The 18,090-nt window shown below is 55.8% G+C and overlaps 7 protein-coding genes across 7 annotated transcripts; 3 read left to right on the plus strand and 4 right to left on the minus strand.

Annotated features, from left to right (window-relative positions):
* Positions 1 to 22: 22 nt before the first annotated feature.
* On the plus strand, positions 23 to 1,984 carry B0H64DRAFT_319681 (amino acid permease-domain-containing protein; the record flags this gene model as incomplete). The annotated part of the gene is made up of 5 exons (XM_062800441.1): positions 23 to 203; positions 272 to 343; positions 435 to 1,321; positions 1,381 to 1,460; positions 1,528 to 1,984. The coding sequence occupies 5 exons, from the start codon at positions 23 to 25 to the stop codon at positions 1,982 to 1,984; spliced, it is 1,677 nt and encodes a 558-aa protein (XP_062660929.1).
* Positions 1,985 to 2,944: 960 nt separating this feature from the next.
* Positions 2,945 to 3,955, minus strand: B0H64DRAFT_440882 (uncharacterized protein; the record flags this gene model as incomplete). Its single annotated transcript, XM_062806516.1, has 2 exons — positions 2,945 to 3,648; positions 3,706 to 3,955. 2 exons carry the CDS (start codon positions 3,953 to 3,955, stop codon positions 2,945 to 2,947), a joined length of 954 nt encoding a protein of 317 aa, XP_062660930.1.
* A 1,974-nt stretch (positions 3,956 to 5,929) lies between these two features.
* B0H64DRAFT_372786 (general substrate transporter) lies at positions 5,930 to 7,549 on the plus strand (the record flags this gene model as incomplete). Its single annotated transcript, XM_062802242.1, has 5 exons — positions 5,930 to 6,042; positions 6,107 to 6,719; positions 6,765 to 6,884; positions 6,956 to 7,333; positions 7,394 to 7,549. 5 exons carry the CDS (start codon positions 5,930 to 5,932, stop codon positions 7,547 to 7,549), a joined length of 1,380 nt encoding a protein of 459 aa, XP_062660931.1.
* A 706-nt stretch (positions 7,550 to 8,255) lies between these two features.
* On the minus strand, positions 8,256 to 9,953 carry B0H64DRAFT_473530 (uncharacterized protein). The gene is made up of 5 exons (XM_062808000.1): positions 9,548 to 9,953; positions 9,436 to 9,492; positions 9,308 to 9,375; positions 8,869 to 9,227; positions 8,256 to 8,789 (listed from the first exon to the last, which is right to left on the minus strand). Exons 1-5 carry the CDS (start codon positions 9,753 to 9,755, stop codon positions 8,312 to 8,314), a joined length of 1,170 nt encoding a protein of 389 aa, XP_062660932.1. The 5' UTR covers positions 9,756 to 9,953; the 3' UTR covers positions 8,256 to 8,311.
* Positions 9,954 to 10,659: 706 nt separating this feature from the next.
* B0H64DRAFT_319310 (kinase-like domain-containing protein) lies at positions 10,660 to 11,781 on the minus strand (the record flags this gene model as incomplete). Its single annotated transcript, XM_062800424.1, has 1 exon — positions 10,660 to 11,781. The coding sequence occupies one exon, from the start codon at positions 11,779 to 11,781 to the stop codon at positions 10,660 to 10,662; it is 1,122 nt and encodes a 373-aa protein (XP_062660933.1).
* A 1,401-nt stretch (positions 11,782 to 13,182) lies between these two features.
* Positions 13,183 to 13,572, plus strand: B0H64DRAFT_440886 (uncharacterized protein; the record flags this gene model as incomplete). The annotated part of the gene is made up of 2 exons (XM_062806517.1): positions 13,183 to 13,316; positions 13,422 to 13,572. 2 exons carry the CDS (start codon positions 13,183 to 13,185, stop codon positions 13,570 to 13,572), a joined length of 285 nt encoding a protein of 94 aa, XP_062660934.1.
* A 130-nt stretch (positions 13,573 to 13,702) lies between these two features.
* B0H64DRAFT_392114 (uncharacterized protein) lies at positions 13,703 to 17,829 on the minus strand. Its single transcript, XM_062803525.1, has 6 exons — positions 17,267 to 17,829; positions 16,985 to 17,210; positions 16,270 to 16,920; positions 16,063 to 16,190; positions 15,757 to 15,992; positions 13,703 to 15,683 (listed from the first exon to the last, which is right to left on the minus strand). The coding sequence occupies exons 1-6, from the start codon at positions 17,710 to 17,712 to the stop codon at positions 13,927 to 13,929; spliced, it is 3,444 nt and encodes a 1,147-aa protein (XP_062660935.1). The 5' UTR covers positions 17,713 to 17,829; the 3' UTR covers positions 13,703 to 13,926.
* Between the last annotated feature and the right edge of the window lie 261 nt (positions 17,830 to 18,090).

The raw sequence follows: 18,090 nt of genomic DNA on the forward strand, positions 1-18,090 counted from the left end.
GGCTTCCGCGCAGCCGGCTGTGATGGATAACTCAGCCAACAAAAAATGCATCAGCACGCCTCTCGATGATGACTCCATCGACAGCGAAGCCACGGGCGAGACCTTCGACTACGATGGAATCGCAAGCGTCGCATCCGAACCCAGACAGATTGGCGTTGCTGGTGCTATGTTCCTGATCCTGAATAAGATGATCGGGACTGGAAGTAGGGCCCCTCCGTTCACATACCTAGGTACCAGATAATTAAGAGCAGGCTGCTAACCCCTCGCCCAGTCTTCTCGACCCCTTCCAGCATATTCGCAGCAACCGGATCGGTAGGGATCAGCCTACTGTTATGGGCAGTCGGTACGTACCTACTACCCCTATTTACAACCCGTTCAACCAGCCCCTCCCCCCCCCCCCCCCCCCCTTCAAGTCGACGACTGACCCAAAGCAGCCGGTCTCCTCACGCTCTCCGGCCTCAGCGTGTACCTCGAATTCGGCCTGGCCATCCCCCGCTCGGGCGGCGAAAAGAACTACCTCGAGCGCATCTTCCGGCGCCCGCGGCGGCTGGCCACGAGCGTCTTCGCCGTCCAGATCGTGCTGCTCGGCTTCTCCGCCGGGAACTCCCTCGCCTTCGGCCGCTACGTGCTCCTCGCAGCGGGCCACCCGATGCCCGACGGCTGGATCCCGCGCGCCATCGCCGTCGCCTGCATGACCTTTGTCGTCGTCCTACACGGCGTGTTTCCGCGATGGGGCCTCCGCCTCACGAATGCCCTCGGCATCTTCAAGGTCCTCGTGCTGCTGCTGATCGTCTTCTCCGGGTTTGCGGCCCTCTCTGGCTACCGGCTGGTTGAGGATCCGCATAACTTTGATGACTTCTGGTCGGTCGAGAAGGGGGACGGGTATGGCGGCGGTGGGGCCTACGCGTATGCTACCGCGCTGCTGCAGGTGGTGTACAGCTACAAGGGCTGGGAGAATGCCAACTACGTGATGGGGGAGCTGAAGAACCCGCAGCGGACGCTCAAAATCGCAGCCCCTCTTGCGGTCGTGGGGATCACGGTGTTGTATGTGCTCGCCAATGTCGCGTACTTTGCGGCCATTCCAAAGGGGGAGCTCGCCAAGTCCGAGGTTATCGTTGCTGGGCTGTTTTTCCGGAATATGTTTGGGGAGAGCGCGGCCGCGAGGAGTCTCCCAGCGCTCGTCGCGCTCAGCAATATTGGAAATGTGCTGGCGGTGAGCTTTGCCCATTCCCGAGTCAACCATGAGTTGGCTAGGGAGGGGGTATTGCCGTGGAGCAAGTTTTGGGCATCCACTAAGCCGTTCAATACGCCAGCGGCTTCGGTAAGTGCCTACCTACTCAACACCCTTTTGTGAATCTAGCGCTCGACTGACCGGAACAGCTCTTCCTCCACTGGCTCGTCACCGTCATCGTGCTCATTGCGCCCCCACCAGGCCCGGCATACAACTTCATTGTCAACCTGTACGTACCATCCTCCCCTACCCCATCCTCTTCTCCAACCCAACCAACTAACACTACAACCCACCAGATACACCTACCCCGGCGCGTGGATCAACGCCTTCGTCGCCGGCGGCCTGATCTACCTGCGCCTCAGCAAATCCGAGCGCTGGTCCTCGCCCTGGCAAACCTACCTCCCAGTCCCCCTCGTCTACCTGTGCCTCAACATCTTCCTCGTCGTCACCCCCTTCGTGCCGCCAAACAGCGACTGGAATGCCGACGGCTACCCGTACTACGCTTTCCCGCTCGTCGGCACGGGCGTCTTGCTGCTGGGGGCGGTGTACTGGTTCTTGTGGACTAGAGTCTGGCCGCGGTGGAGTGGGCGCGGTGTCGTGGTGGTGGTGGCGGATTTGGGTGGTGATGGTGAGGAGACGGTTGTGTATGGGAAGCCGTTGCAGGCTGAGTCGGCGCTGCTGGGAGGGGTGGAGGAACCGTTGCTGGGTGGGAGGAGTGGCAGCAAGGTACAAGGTTATAGTAGCATTGACTGATAGTTTGAAGGGGTGTGTATAGGGGTCTGATTTGTATTTGCGATATATTTGTTACCAAGGGTCTCTGCTGGTCCTATCAATTGGTCTCTCCTTCTCCCTGTCCTTTCTTTATAGAAGTTCGTCATGGGCTCCTCTGTCTGGAGGTCGTGGGTAAGGGAGTTGCTCCTTCTTTCACGTGCTACGATTGGTCAGGCACCAAGCCGCCAACATGCGAAGCATCTGCAGCGCACGAGCGAACTTCCCCGCATCGTCGTCAAATTCGAAGACCGAGGCACCGCAACGCAGAGAATGTCTATCCTTGACGGGCGACCCTGGCTTCGGGACCTCTGGAATGAGGCACAGACGAGGGAGGAGTTGAAATACACCACAATAGCCCTCTGGCAAAACATCCTCGCCGAGGCATTCCCGTTCCAAGAGTACAACGTCGCCTCTCAGCAGCCGCCGGCCAAGTACAGACGAAACGACCGAGTCTCCCTCGCCGTCCGTCCTCTCAGCCCACCCGGCGCTACCCGCACGTTCCTGCTACTCATCAAGGCCAAGTCGGCGGGAGCGGGGCCCGAACAAGTCTGTGACGCCGAAGAGGGCCTGCTCAGGGCGTGCCGTGCGTATCTGGAAGAGACTGGGGCGGACGGCGTCTGGGGAATGACCTGTGTGGGAAGCCGAGCACGTCTGTGGGCCTGTGGGAGGCACGGCGGGGAGGAGGGTTGTTGTCTAACTCCGGTCTATCCTCCAAGTAAGGATCGTGGGGACGTTGAGAAATATCTGGAGATAGACGAGCACGGAGTGGAGGTATTGGAGTGGCTGAGCTATATGAGAGCGAATCCGATTCCGTCGCCACCGATATGTCGCCCCGTAACCGAAGACATAGTTGGAGCTTCATAAGATATTAGGCACATAGTCGTCCACCATATTAGAATGATGGGGACTTGTTAACAAAAGGTTTTCAGCAGCCTGGCTTCCTCAATTTGTCTGGCCAACGAAAACTACAATGACTGCAGCATACGCTGCGCTGCACATGACCATCTCCTGATTGCTGCCTTTGGAGACGAGCGAGACGTACACGGCGAATAGGAGAACAAACAAGGAAGCCGAGAGCAGCCGAGCCCACTTGGGTTCCACATAGGACAGGACGACCATGGGCACGATGAGAAAGAGGGAAGCCAGGATCGTAACCAGAAGCCGCGACAGATAATCCACGAAACCGGTGATTTGATGTTGAATGGGGCGGCTTATATCTTCAAGGTCCTTGCCCACATCGTCGTCCGTGCCCGTCACACCCGGGGTGCGTTGCTCATAGAGTTCGATATCGACCTGTTCCTGTTCGCCGTCATTTCCCTTCTCAACATCCAGAAATTGACCTTTGGTAGAGTGTGACGAAGATCCCGCCCCGTATCGATGCGCGTAGGGAGGGGAGAAGGTGCCCCGGGCTTGTAGCCCATCGGAGGGGCTGGCCCTCGAGATAGTCTTGGTGATCAGAACACGGATTGGGTCGGGTTCCACGCCGAGTGCGGTGGGCGTTAGGTCGAGAAAACCTAGGGCATCTGGTGCGTCCTTGTAGTATCCATTCCGCAGCCTGTCGCTCAGAGTCTGAACAAGCTCGCCGCGCCCCTCCATGTCGGGGCGCTTCATTTGGGAAATATCGCGGAATCTAATGATAGACTCCTCTAGAGCACGTTAGCTCCGCGTTTGTCCTGGGGTGGTTAGACGGGATGTCTACGAACGATATTCCTTGAGCAGCGTACGAAGTTGAGCAGTCTGCTTCGGGGTCACCTCTCCACCCCGCCTGCCAATGGCCTGATCCAGGCCGACTAACTCATCCTGGAGATGATATAGATTGAGTAGGCTAAGGCTCTCGAAGCGCTTGAACTTGTACCACAAGCATGGGGATTCGCCTCGAACAAACTTGAAGAGTGTCCGTGCTGTAATTGGGTCGAGTTGTTGAGCCAAGTCGGGGGAAGTTGATCCAGCCATGGGGATGAGCTGTCGTGGGACCTGATGTTTGGGTAGTTGAGGCGCCGAGAGTGGGCAATTATCCGAATTATCACCGTTTTGCGGCGTCGGCGGTTCTGCTGCTGTTACTATAACCTCTGACACGACCGTTTGTCGCTCTCCCATTTCTTGTGCCGGCCCCTCAGCTTTCGGTCCCTCTGTACTTGAAGGCTTGGGGATGGTGCCGGAAGCCGTATTATCTGTGTAGTTCTCCAGCAGCTGTTGCCCAAGAGATTTAAGAAACGTGTGTCGGGTTGTATCTCTTGTCCCTGAGCCGGAGCTATCTGACTCGGCGGCATTCGAATCCATTCTGGACTCACCCAGTAATTTCAAAGCCTGGTAAATGGTAAGGTACGATAACGTGCGAGAGAGGCGCCAAAAGAGTGCAATAAACACCAAGGTTGATGAAATACGGGGTTCTTGGAATCCGACTGGAGCTGATGGGCAGGGAGGTAACGTAGGTAGTTGGGAACCAGCACCCAAAAGTGTGCCGCACTCAATTTGACACATTCGGTGACCAGCAAGGTCACTGCTAAACCGTTTCTGGTCGCCCTGCGTAACCGGCGCAATCTGTTGTAACACCTTGATAAGATTTACCTCATCAAACTCGAGTAACATGCATACCTACCGGGTATGTAATCTGAACCGCTCCGATAGGATCACCACAAACATCGGCCCGAGTACTGTGCGGGGGTTGTGGGCAGGAGAAAACACCACGCCGTTGTAATCGTGGAATCCAAGTACTTCTAGGAAATACACGCGTCTCGTAGACGTCATCATACCTAACTAAACCCCTTGAGCCAGTGAGACATGGTGTTGTTGAATGCCTTTAGAACCCCAGGAGTACCTATTAATTCGAGAGAGCAGACCGCATGAAGCGCCGTGGAAATGTGAAATACGACCATATTTCACTGTTTACTTTAGACAGTCTTCGTTCTACCAATATTTTCCAATTTGTGTGATTGAATTTGGTTTGGCCACAAGCTAGAACTGCCCATAATGGCTCCTGGAACGATGCCCCCTAAAGTTGGTCCGGTAGGTATTCGTCACCTACCCCGAGACTTCCGCGTACATGTCGATGAAGGTGCTATCTACATGAAGCTTGTTGAGATGCGTAACTGGGCTGTCGATTTGGTCTGTTGTGTGTCGCGTTCAACTTTCGGGTGAGGTTACGCGTGGGTGCAGCCCGTCGAGATTCGAATGTGGTTAATTATATGCTGTAACCACATCCGAATCTCGACGGCCTGGTGCTGTAACCTGGAGACAGATCGACGACCTCACCGACCCCATCGATTCGGGGTGTGTTCTGTTTTCGGAACAATCACTAAAAGCCAGTTCCTGTTCTTCCATCTTCGACTAAAAGACGGCGACTTCCATGTGTTCGAGCCCTCGTACTTGACTGCTGCCAGCAATGGGGCATCGGACATCGTCTTATCCAACGGCCATGTCGGCCTGCTCTAGTGCATCATGTTGCACCTATTAGGGTACGACATTTGGACAATGGAGCAGCTAAAGCCCTACTGCCATCCAACCGCCCTGAGTTTCACCAACATCTGTAAGGCACATCCAGAGATCATTTGACCGTCTCGACCGCCCCACTGGCCCGCTTGGTCAAAATCTTGCAATGGCCATGGCCAACAAACACATCAGGGCAACCTTTAAAAGAGAAGGATTTGAGGTCTTTGAGTCCAAAGTGTACGTTACTACTGGTGACGCCTATCTGCAGGAAGGTCGTACTCTAGAGGCCATTCCCCTTGCCGGACGTACGAAACTACAAAACCTGATAATCTCATCCTGATTTACGACAACAACGGAATCCAGTCGCATGCAAGAACTACATCATTGATCTTTCCACGACCGAGCTCACAAGTCTTTGTTCATCTACTCCACGAGTACTAGGGACCGCAAAACCCCATCCTGTATTTCACAACCTCATAGTTTACTAGTGTCCTGAACATGACGACCGCAACTACCGCTCAAGAATCGCGGAGTATCATACGCCGTATCTTCCGTCCGAGGAGATATTTCCGGGCGGCCGTGTACATGTCTTTAGGTGGCTTCCTCAACGGGTATGCACCATGAATCATCATTCATTATGCTTGTGCGCAAGTCTGAAGTATAGCTGTTCTGTAGGTACGACACGGGATCCATCGGGAGCATCACAGAGATGCCCACGTTCCAGACCTCGATCGCCGTCCTGTCGCCTACCATGAGAGGTCTTACCGTCTCCTTCTTGCTCTTCATGGGAGCCATCCCCTCGCTCTTGGCAGGGCTCCTAGCGGACAAATACGGCCATGTGCGTATAGTTCTGGCCGGGGCCGTCTCCTTCACCATAGGGGCAGCGCTCGAGGCGGCTTCCAGCGACCTCGCCATGCTTCTCGTGGGCCGTTCCCTCGTCGGAATTGGGGAGGGGCTCTATCTTGGAAACTTGAACGTCTACATTTGCGAGATTGCTCCCAGGGCCCGGCGAGGCCAGCTCGTCGCCATGCCACAGGCTCTGGTCACACTTGGCACCTGTCTGGGCTATTTCACCTGCTATGGAACAATTAGGATCCCCGGCGAGATGGCATGGCGCCTTCCATTCGTTATCCAAGCCGCTGGTGGTGCTTTGCTTGCCCTGGCCTGTCTCTTTTTACCGGAGTCCCCGCGATGGCTCATGGCCCGCAGCCGGGCGCAGGAGGCTGTGCATCATATGGAGCTTCTAGATTTCGGACAGGATGAGATCCAGCAAGATTTAAGGGATATTGTTAACTAGCTTCCCAGAGGGTCAGAAAATGACGCGTTGGGTCAGCCACAGTTCGACTGGCATGCGGTCATGGACATTTTTCGCAAGAAATACAGGTTTCGAACTACGCTCGCTCTGTTCATTCTCGGTATGGTCCAGCTCTGCGGCATCGACGGGGTACTTTATGTGAGTAGAACACCGCCTTGTGGAGGAACTATGATTGGGCTTTCATAGGAGACTAACAATCTACGGCGCAGTATGCCCCGACCCTATTTGCGCAGGCCGGACTACCAGCTGACACGGCATCCTTTATTGCGTCTGGGGTCTCGGCCGTCTTGATGTTTGCCATCTCGGTCCCTGCCTTCCTCCTGGCTGACCGGTGGGGTCGACGCACAATTGTCTTCTGGGGAGGGGTCCTCCTGGCGGGTTCCATGGCCATCATAGGGAGCTTATATGCCTCAGAGAGCGTTATCAGCGGGCATGGTGCAGGCCGCTGGTTTGTTATCACGCTGATCTTTGTCTTCGCCTTGACCTACGTCTCAACATGGGGCATCGTGGGCAAAATTTACGCAAGCGAGATTCAGCCCGCGCATACTCGAGCCACGGCAAACGCCCTGGCGCAGGGTTTAAACTTTGTAGGTCCACCTTTCATGTTGGACGAACACAACTGCTGACGTTGTGGGCCACTTGTCTAGTTTACGAACTTTCTGACGGCCTTCATCACTCCTATATTCCTGGCCCAATCGTCTTTTGGTCCCTACTTTCTTTTCGCTGGCCTGACGACCTTCACCTTGGCGGTTCTGTTGATATACATGCCGGAGACCAGGGGCAGGTCACTCGAGTCGATCTAAGAGGTCTTTCATCCACCAGGCCAAGATCTCCTGGGCAAGATGATGTCGAAGGGCAGACTCAGGCGTCGTCGTATGACAGGACATGGCCCAGTTCGGATACCTACCGTCGCCAGCCGCTCGACGGGTCTTGAAGAGGGGGGCGACACATCGATGCAGATGCAGGACTTGGGCTGTTGAAGCAACCTGTTGCGATGCCCTAAACCAAAAGCGGTTTCCGCACAGAAGTTATTCATGCGGGATATACCTGTTTTTAAGCCAGCTGGCCGCGAAAATAGGGGCTGGGGTTGTGTAATTGGAGATCGTACGAAGTAACTCCCATGGAACTGATCTTGACTCCTATACAAGTGGAACTTCTGCGACCCTAACGACGACTTTCCGGATTACCTTAACAGTGTTCTGTCGACTACACATGGTATCAAGAATGGTGGCGTACCTTTCGTAGGTGGAAAACAGTTCGGGAGTGTCACAGTAAGCGTCGTCTCACCGTTCGTGAATCCTTACCATCTTCCTACAAAAATGTAGGTTAGACTTAGTATAGGACCGGACCTCGACGCTGTCGTTATGTTTGTACGTTTAAAACGTAACCTACAAACTTTATCGCGAAGATTACAATCGAGGATGATTGGGAGATCCACAAACACCGACCCGCGGGAGAGTTTGGTTTCCCTTTTTGAATGCACACGCTTATAACATAAATAAATCTAACCACCGCAGCCCACGGTTGCCGAGCCCCCCCTCCCGCACCACGCCCAACCCCCCGCCTCAAACTGGCTGGTGGGCCGGATACTGCGGCGCCAGTATACTCTCCGTACTCCCACCGCTCCGGGTAGTCATGGTGGCGGCCTTGGCGCGGTTGGTATCATACTCGACGGTGAACTGCTGATCGACCACAATATCATCCTTGACAGCATTCGGGTGGTCCTCGGGCTTGCCGGCGCCGACGCTGTGGAGCTGGTAGGTGTGGCCCCAGGCGCGGCTCTTGCTGCGCTTGGAGGGGTACCCGGACGACGAGCTGCCGGCGCCCGGCTTGCGGTCGTCGCTGCCCCAGCCGTTGGACGAGAAGAGGTTGGGCATGTGCTGGCGCACAAAGGGCTTGAGCGCCGCCAGCGAGTTGCACAGGATGCCCAGGTTCATCTCCAGCAGCGACCACACCGCGGCCGAGCACTGCGTGAAGGTGACGTCCGGGTTGGCCACCATGGCCCGCACGTACGCCACGCGCACGATGGACGCGATGCAGGCGCTGGGTGGGGTGTTAGCGTTTCTGTGACAGGGAGGGAATTGGGAGGAGGAGGAGAAGGGGGGCGGGGTGGTTTACGTACGCTGACCCAAGGCCCAGAATGAGGCCGACGGTAACACGCTGCTTCAGGGCCATGTTCAAGCCGTGGATGGTGGGGATCGGCAGGATGATGATGACGCCATCGGTGACGATGTTCAGAACGGCCTGGGAGACGGCAATGTTGTTGAGGCAGACTGCGCTCTCAGGGGTGCCGAGGAGGGGGTTGCAGGGTCCGCAAAACAGGCCGGTGAAGGTGGCCGTGTAAGCGATCAGCACCACGGCGGTGGCGACGATACAGATTCGGAAGGTTCTGTCCGGACTAATGCGCCAGTAGAGGACGAGGATAGAGAGCTTGGTCAGGGTTGGCGGCCAGATGTAGGTTAACGCTAACATGAGGAGTTTCTGTTCGATCAGGTGTCAGCCGTCAACGTTTGTTGGGTTTCCAGGTTATTTGACGTGTACACGAGCGAGAGATTACGAACCTCGAGGTATCCCACGAGCTGTAGCTGTGTTACTTCGTACATATTCCTGCCAAACCCTGATGGCATCGCTAGAGGAGCGAAGACCTGTTAGTACACATGACACAACACAGGAATCATGCCATACGTACCTTGCACCGAGACAACGAAGAAGGCCAGGGTCACCGCCCACGCGCTGATAAGTAATGCTGCACCAATGTTAGGTTCAAGTCAACGGCATGGTCTCGGGTAAAAGGAACCTACGTTCATCGAGTCCCACGGACTTCACCACGAAGACTCGAGTGTAGAAACGCAGCAAGAGTGCTATCGTGGCCAACGCGAAGGTTACGCCAAAAACGGCGATGAAGGCGATTTGGACGGATGTCGTATGGTAGAAGTCGGGGGTCACGTTCGGCGGTGGTGGCATCATGCCGACCATGCCCGTCGGGTCCGGCCCAGCAGGAGCAGACATTGTTGATTGATACAGGCGTCTTCTGGCCGGGTTCAACTTCTAACGACGGAGGAGGGATAACAGAAGGACCCGAAGACGATGAGGAGTCCACTCGGCCAAGTCTTGGATGTTTCCACCTCGGAGAACTCGAGGGCCTTGGTGTTCTTCAGGCTCTTTTATTCTTCCTTCAACGGCAAAAAGAAAACCAGCCTGGCCCCCATGCCCTCCCACGCCCTCCCATGCCCGCCCTGAGCCCTTGCCGGCGGTGCGGGTCAACGGTTTCTCATCCTTGCAGCGTATCAACGGACCAGACTCGGTTCACGGCATGCAGGCCGAGAGGATCCAGAACCTTGCAAAAGGAAGGGAAAAAGAACGAAAATGAGAGCAACACCTCTCGCCGATCAGAATCCCACGCCATGGCTCGAGTCCTCGAGCTCCCCTCTGCTTCTTGCCCCTCAACCCCGCGAGAAGGAACGCTCACCCCCCGGAAGCTAACGTCTTTAGGGGAAGAAACCCTCGTCCAGTAGGGGTCCAGAGGAGCAGTCATGGTTTCAGCGGCTCCGGAGAGCGGGGCCGCCGTTGAAATTGTGCAAGGAGCGGGCCGAAGCTGACCAGTCATGTCTTGGTGACGAGGGTTCTGGGTTCCATTCGGCAAGGTTGACAGGTGCTTTTTTTCCCGCATGGGATGACATGAAAAGGAGGCTGTTAACCGAGACCCAGGCCTTTGGTTAGCCTGCCTGGGGCGAGTGGCGGGCACTACCGGGCGTTGTCTCAGAAGCACACCACCACACCATTCCGCCCATTTATTGGTTGCATGAGAAACATGTGGCGCGATAGTTCCCGTCTTCGCTACAGACACTATTATTGCTGGGAACCCCTCCCTGGCCACCACCCCTACCCGCGTCCTCTTGCCACCTCGTGTAAATTACGCCTCCGTGACATACCCGGGGAGACTCTCCAGGAGCTCCATGCTCTGGTGGTCGACCATGGCCGCAACGTGTCTCTCCGTCATGGCGTCAACAATGTCCTTAGGCTGCATCAGAGGCGGCGCCAGAGCCCAAGCGAAGCCATGGAGATGATGCTTCCGGTAGTCGTCCCAGATGGCCGCCCTCTCCAGCTTGGGCCCGCCGGCCTCGTGCAGCTTGACAAGGTAATGGTCAAAGAGCTCGACCTCGTGCGCCCTCCTGTCCTCGACGGTCAGCGCGCCCACGACGAAGTAGGTGACGTCGTGAATGCACGAGTTGGCGTGCAGCCCCTGCCAGTCGAGGAAGCCCGGCTCGCCCGCGGCGGTGACAAAGGTGTTGCCGATGTGGGTGTCGCCGTGCGCGACGCACATGTGGTCCTGGTTGGTCGTCGCCCACAACGTCTTGAAGGCCCGGATCATCCTCTCGCGGTCCAGCATGCTGTCGGGCACGGGCGGCTTGGCCGCCTCGTCGAGGAAGCGCCCCGCCCACGCGGGCTCCGTCATCAGCGACAGGATGACCTCGCGCAGGGAAAGGCCCTCCTTGAGCCAGGGGAAGTCTTCCTCCTTTGCACCCCATGTCTTCGCGTGAAGCAGGGCCAGCTCCTCGACGCCGACGCGCACACGCTCGACAGGCCAGGCCTCAAGCGGGTTGCCGAAGGTGCAGCCCGCGGCCTTGAGGTCGTCGAAGACCACGATGCCCTGTCCCGTGACGGTGTCGCTGCCGCAGTACCAGACGGGCGGGAGGCGCATCGGCACGGTAGGGGCGATGTGGTAGAAGAACTCGGCCTCGCGGCGGTAGACGGCGTTCAGGGAGGGGTGCAGCTTGACGATGACGGGGTTGAAACCGCCCTTGATGCAGACGTGGGTGGGCAGCGTCGCCGCATCGTTGCCGTCCTCGTATGTGAGCTTGAAGCGGATCTTGCTTGCCGTTCCGTGGATGGCCTCGACCATCTCCGCAGTGGCGACGGGTCGGCCGAGGACCTGGCTGAACCAGGCTGCTGTAGCTTCTTCGACAGTCACGGGCAGCGCATTGGGGGAGTCGAGAGCACCCTTGGCACCGCCAGGAGGAACGGGGAACGACATTGTGGTGTGATTGATGGCTGACGCCCCTTCTCGTGTCGACAGGATGATGTGTGGAAAGGATGCAAAGGGCCGGAATGGCTTCCGCCTTTCAAGAAGCAACTGGGGTGTCCAGTCATTTTAAATAGTTAATGCGGATATTCAACATCCCAAACGCACAAGGGGGGGGTTGTGGCAATACCGCTTCCATGCCGAGCTAAATGCGAGGAAGTTAGACTGGTAACTTCTCGCCCTCGTCGCCCCAACAGATGACTTGGCCGCGTTTGACATACCAGTCCCAACGCGGAAACACATGCAGAGCAGAACGAACACCTCATGCGGGCTCGGGTCTATTTCCGGGGAACTGCCCAGAAACCCGAACAAATGGCAACGGCCGCTGCACGTGTGATAAGAACGCTCGCTCACCAACGTCCTGAACCAGCTATCTTGACAGATCATTGTTTGCCAACCTCCTCTGCCAAGCACAAGTGCCGCACGAACTTTTCTCGGCAGGGTGGCCAAACTCCGCACAAAGATGTGGTGGTTGCTCAGGAAAAAACTTCCCCAAAACCCCCCCCCCCCCCCTTTTTTTTTTTTGTTTTTTTTTGTTTTTTCATGACAACCTGCTCGCCCCGCCTGGGCGGGTCGTGGTAACATCGAGCGAGTGAGGAGGTTACCCAACTGAGCGGTGAGGTGCGTGCCCTGGCCGATAAACGTGTCACGTTAAGATTGATATTCCCCGTCTCTTGTCAGCATACCTTAGTTACTGGGTATATGGAGACCGGGGCAGAGCTTTCTGAACACAAACCATGACAACCCTAAAAACACAATGATACCCGGGGCATCGTGACAAGAAGCGGGGCACCCAGGACGGCACGCAGCGTGGTTTCATCCCCCCGCGCGTTTGGATCCAACCTCAGCGTTGTCCGCCTCCCCAGCTCCACGTCTGCGGCGCGGTCCTATCACAACCACCACGGTTCGTCACACAGCAAAAACGAAACACCAACAACGCCTCTCCACGCCGCTGGCAGCGCCCTGTTTTCAGTGCCGCCTCCCCTCCTCCAGGCCGCGTCCGCCGGCCGCAAAACGACGCATCATCCTCTGCATCCCTGACCAACGGGTCGTGTAAAACGGCATCAGGCTGTCAGCGGCCCCCCGTCGCGGCCCGGGAGGGGCCACGTCTTCTTATACCGCTGCCCGCCCGCCCAGGTCGGGTTGGGGCCAGCGATGTAGATCGTCACAACAAGCACATCGTGGTTCAGCCGGCTCTGCCATCTTGGTTTGTTTACTTTTTTCTTTCTGGGTCGTTTCTGCAGGCCGAGAAACATCGCTGGTCGATTTAGGCATTTCTGTTTCGTTTATTTTTCTCTCTTCCTTTCTTTTCGTCTTTCCTCCTCTCCAAGCAAGGAACAAGGAACAACCATCATGTTCGGGTCGGTGCCGCTGAAGCGGAGTCTCTCCCGGTCCTTCATCCGGATCATCCAGCGGACGCTCCCGCTCGTCAAGAGCAGGGGCCGGTCATGGACCACCAACGCCAAGACGCGAATGCCGATCGACATGTGAGAAGGATTCTGTGGTCGAAGCTTTTCCGAGCAAGCATCGTGACTCGTGCAACCGGGCGGCCTTCCAGTTCGTTAGCTCGGCTCGGCTAGCTGCCTGCACAGTCGTCGGGTGGGATCCGAAACCGGCGAAGGGATCTCCATCACTTTCGTGCCCGTGGTCTGGATGGCTGTCAGCACTTGCAGGCCTGAGCACTTGTCTCGTGTTCTTTCGTTCGACCGCGACTTGGTCATCCGCCACAGCAGGGGCATCTGAGACAGGCACCATGTCAAGCGAGCGGCGTCCGCTTCTCTGTTTTCGTTTCTCGGGGAGGGCGGCATGCAGGTTTCATACATCGTCTTTTGGGACAGGAGGGCAGTGGGTGGTCAAAACGGGCGTCGTGGGTTTGTTGGGGGAGACATAGATTGGCCGGTGCATTTTAGACAGGTCATGGGTGGGAATTGGGTTTGTTTTCAAAACTGTTAGATACCTTCGTTTGAGATACCAGCTAAATAGACACTGAAGAAGAAGCCTGAGTTTATTCGAGCAGTTCGGTCCAGAGCCACGGTATGAAATCCATGATCCAAGTCTTTCCAGTATCCCATCTCCCATCTCCAGCTTTGAGTCGCATTAGCACTCTGCTTCAATCTTCTCCAGCTCATGCATCCAATGCTCCAGGGTATCTTTGCGATAGGGGTTGTCCCTCGGTTTGGGGGGTTTGGGCTTGTCCCAGACCACGCCAATATCTTCAGCCGCTCGTTTCGCGTCACTTGCCAAATCATCGCGTGCGAGACCAGCCAGAACCTCCCTCATTCGATTCACCCAAGTCCGTTTCCAGAAACGGATAACACCGTCAACCCCCCCAATTGGACCCTGAAGAATTGCCATGATCTGTTTTTCAAACTCGCTGAGTAACTCATCCAGCAACCTTAGCTCATAAGCGTGTTCTTCTTCAACTTCTGCCGGGGTCCGCCAGTCATACCCCCAAACCTCACGGTTAGGGCCGCAGCAATAATGGGGAATGTCGAGTGCAGAAAATGTTATATATCGCAGAGCTGCGGTGTGATGGTTGACGTCAAGATCGCCTCCAAAATGCTCGAGATATTCGGTAAAATACGTGGCCACGGCTGACAGAGAGCCCCTCATCCACGATAACGAGTCCGAGGATTCTGTGTCGCCCGCCACACTGCCCTCTATGGAGTTTGTGTCCTCAGTAGCACTGTCTCCCTCCATGGAGTCCGTGTTTTCTGAAACTCCAGGTTCTGAAGGGCGTCTTCGTTTGTGCCCAAAGGTGTAACCTATCAAACCCGGCACCCCCTTTAACAAGGATGTCAACGGGGTGCAGCCCCCGGGGGAGCATTTGCAACGGCAGCTGTCGGCAATTTCAGCTGGTAGTACTGCAGCATTGACTTCGTGAACCCAAGCGATACAGTTGTCGACGGGAGGGAATCGGTCATTATCGGGGGGTGCGGGACCTTTGAAGGGCATCCCACATCGGATCCTGTTAAAAATAAAGGACCCTGGCCAGAAGTTGAGATCCTCGCCGATTCTCCGGAATATATAGTTGCCCACAAATGTATCTCTCGGTGTTGGAAAGGATCCAAGCTGACGGAAACCGGCCCCATGTGCCGCCAGCCAATACATATACGGTAGGTCCTGGATAAGACTGGGAATATCTTCAAGTTCACCCGCGTTAGCGTTGCACCACGAAGCCGTGTCGTGGAAGCCGAGGTCGAAGAATAAGTCGGCATCCTCGGGCGAGCAGAGGGATTGGTAGAGAGATCGCGGTCCGTCTTTTGAGGGCGTAAGGGCCTCGGGGATGCGAATGCCACCGTCTTCCAAGCTTTGGGTGACTCGGGATGCGGCTGAGTCGAGAAGGTCTGGACAGAGCAAGCCCAGCCGCTTTATTTCCGTCGCCGAAAGGTTGTCTAGGGCGAGCTGCTTCAGCCGACATCTCCGGTCTCTCATACCGCGTATGTATTGCATTTTACATCGTTCAGAGGCCCAGCCCAACACGGACTGCAAAACCGACGATACGGGGACCGCGCAATCGGCTTCTAGAATGACGACCACGCAGTCGTCGCAACTGCACTGTTGGCACATTCGCCCAGATAGGCCTTCTCGACAATGCGACCCGCTGAGACAGAGGGCAGTTTCCAACGCAGTCATTCCGAATTTACCGGGTACATGTTCTTGGTTGAGGAGCTCAGCGTCCGCGACTTTGACAAGAAGTTGCAAGCATGACGGCTTATCTGCCGCGAGGTGCAGTGGCGTGTGCCCAAAAAGGTTCCGCTCGGCGAGAGTGGCAGGGTGGTCCTGCAAGAGTTGTTCGACCTGCTTCGGATTGTTGGATAGAATTGCTAAGCTCAGTGGACCACAGCCATAGGCTAGGTAGGCATCAAAATATCATCTTAGCAGGCCATCCATCGTTGTTTTCTTCGACTTGCCGGCAACACGCACCTTTGGCAATTTCAGTGGAAAAAGCGAGAAAGTAAAGGATGGCCGCGATGTCTCGCGCACCAACTCGCCGCCCTAATCGGTTGACGATCATCACATATGCTGCAGGATGTGGGTTCGACAAACATGCCAGATTGTCCTCGGCATTCGATCGCAGAATGAGGTTCGCGGCATCAGCAATCCATGGATCAGTGAGACGACTATATCCGGTTGACAGAAACAGTCTGCTCAGCGGTGCGCTGCAGATAGTGAGTTGAACGCAAGTTAATGATGATGGAAGCCACATGTGACGGAATGCCGAGGACTTACTTGCCGAATAAGTCATATTGATTTGCTGGGGCTTTGTTGTCGAGCAAACATCTGAGAAGCTCAAGCAAAGCACTGGGCTTGCCCTGACTCGGGAACTGTGGACTCGATCGATCCGAGGCCATCGTCATCTGAATCGGCGAATTAGTCTCCAGAGTCCGCGGGGATATAACTTATAACATAGGTAGCCAGTGGCCAGTCGAGACTCACACAGTCAGCCAAATGGCAAACGAGGGATCTATTGTCGGCATCCACAGCCCGGGGCGACGCCTTGTTGGCTCGAAACAATCTCAACATCACAGACACCGCCGATACCGCCAACTCTTCCCACAGTGCCGAATCGTGCAACCCGCTGTTCACCCGAGACACCGATAACAGGCGCAGTACTTTGAAGGCTGGTGCCGTTTCCGCGTCGACACTAGGATAGTAAGTAAAGCTGGGGCTGAGACTCCAAGCTCCTGCCCCCCACGTCATTTCGAACGAAAGTTGGACGGCCGAGTTGAGCAGACGTCGGAGCCCAGTGTACGTCACGCCGACCTTTTGGCTTCGATCTGTGCCTATCAATACTCGAGCGGCTGGGCATCCGGGCAGATGCTGCTCGGTCGCCGCCTCGGAAGAAAACATCAGAGAACCCAAGACAACGTTCTGGGTTCGGACACGTCGGCGATGGCGGCACAAGCAAGAGAGACTCCCTCCTGTATAGTACGTGGAGATGGCGTCGCCCGAATGTGTCGCACGGTGATCTATGGCTTGTACCATCCCACCTGATGTAGGGCTCGTCTGGGCTCCTGCGGCGTCGCAGATATCCTTCAAGACCCTCGGCTTTGCGAGCAGACGGCCGGTGGCAACTTTGGGGGTGATCTGTAGCTCACATGATGAGAATGGATACCCGGCGAGCTAGAGCTAGACGGATTGGGTCCCTCACCTCCTGTGGACTTCCGTTGATGGCCAACTGTTGAGCTAACAGCTGCTGAAGGAGACTTTCCATGTTGCCGAAGCGAGCCTCAAACCCCGACACAGAGCTCTGTATACCCTTGAGCGGAAGACTCATGGCCGAGATTTCGGACTGGGTCTTGTGAAAACTGGTAGAGAGGCCGTAGGAAGTAGCCTCAAGCGTGACCAATTTCTCGGTGCCTAGGTGTGATACCGATCTGATACGGTAATCATCTAGTTAATGGAACATGAATGAAGGGGTCTGTCTACTTACAAGCCCAGTATTTGCAACGCTAGTTGAAGAGCTGCATTTGCGTTGCGGAGCCTCGTTTCTAACTGTTCGAGCTTTGGGCGACTAAATGGATAGAGTAGCTTCTTGCTTTTGTTCCTAACCTTGCCAATCAAGCTCGCGGTGTTAGATTGGTCGCAAGCGGTGAGATAAATCACTAGATCCTCGAGCACCCCCAATTCTTTGTTGCACGAATCCAGGCATTCGCGTATCGCCGCTGTCGCAACTTGGTGGTCATCCTCGAGTTGGGAGCGTGATCTTTCGACAACCTGGAGCGTCTGTCGCAGGGAATTGTTTCGCTCTCTGACCGACAGAAGGTCCTGGTCGCGGCAGTTGAGGGCGTCGATGTACGTTGTGATGCCCTGGGATACTTGAATACCCAGCGATACCACTCCCATGGCCAAGCCGGCCACGGAAAGAGGGTCCGCCATGACTATAGGGCAACAGAATTATTGAACTGCTTCATATGGGTGCGTTAAGAGATTCAAGTTAAGGTAGCCGACGTAAATAAGGGAGAGATTCCCGACTTGGGGGTTACCGTTAGGAGGGGGAAGAGTCGAAGACGAAAAAGCCAAGGAATGGGCTGCTGCCTGCAGTAATACCCAATGGGCAGGCACGTTGGACGAGGGCTTAAATTGAAGCCTTGCCATCAATTGCCTCGTAGCGCTGCCACTCAGCCGACACGCAGCTTGTGTAGCACAACCTTCGGAGAGCCCACCAGAGTGCCCAGCCGTTATGCTCCTGAACCCACCCAGCAAAGCTTTTGATTAGGATTGGCTCGCGATTCTGGAAATACATAGCAAAGACTT

The sequence above is a fragment of the Chaetomium fimeti genome, assembly GCF_033439085.1.
Source record: "Chaetomium fimeti strain CBS 168.71 chromosome Unknown B0H64scaffold_3, whole genome shotgun sequence".
NCBI classification, from domain to species: domain Eukaryota; kingdom Fungi; phylum Ascomycota; class Sordariomycetes; order Sordariales; family Chaetomiaceae; genus Chaetomium; species Chaetomium fimeti.

What these genes read in the sequence shown, in the direction of transcription:
- B0H64DRAFT_473530 (XM_062808000.1), bottom strand. Translation starts at nt 9,755, where the DNA reads ATGTCTGCTCCTGCTGGGCCGGACCCGACGGGCATGGTCGGCATGATG. An exon ending in GTCCGTGGGACTCGATGAAC is followed by an intron (nt 9,493 to 9,547) that starts GTAGGTTCCTTT and finishes ACATTGGTGCAG; the next exon opens with CATTACTTATCAGCGCGTGG. An exon ending in CTTCGTTGTCTCGGTGCAAG is followed by an intron (nt 9,376 to 9,435) that starts GTACGTATGGCA and finishes TCGCTCCTCTAG; the next exon opens with CGATGCCATCAGGGTTTGGC.
- B0H64DRAFT_392114 (XM_062803525.1), bottom strand. Translation starts at nt 17,712, where the DNA reads ATGGCGGACCCTCTTTCCGTGGCCGGCTTGGCCATGGGAGTGGTATCG. An exon ending in GCGTTGCAAATACTGGGCTT is followed by an intron (nt 17,211 to 17,266) that starts GTAAGTAGACAG and finishes TTACCGTATCAG; the next exon opens with ATCGGTATCACACCTAGGCA. An exon ending in TTTGCCATTTGGCTGACTGT is followed by an intron (nt 16,191 to 16,269) that starts GTGAGTCTCGAC and finishes TCGCCGATTCAG; the next exon opens with ATGACGATGGCCTCGGATCG.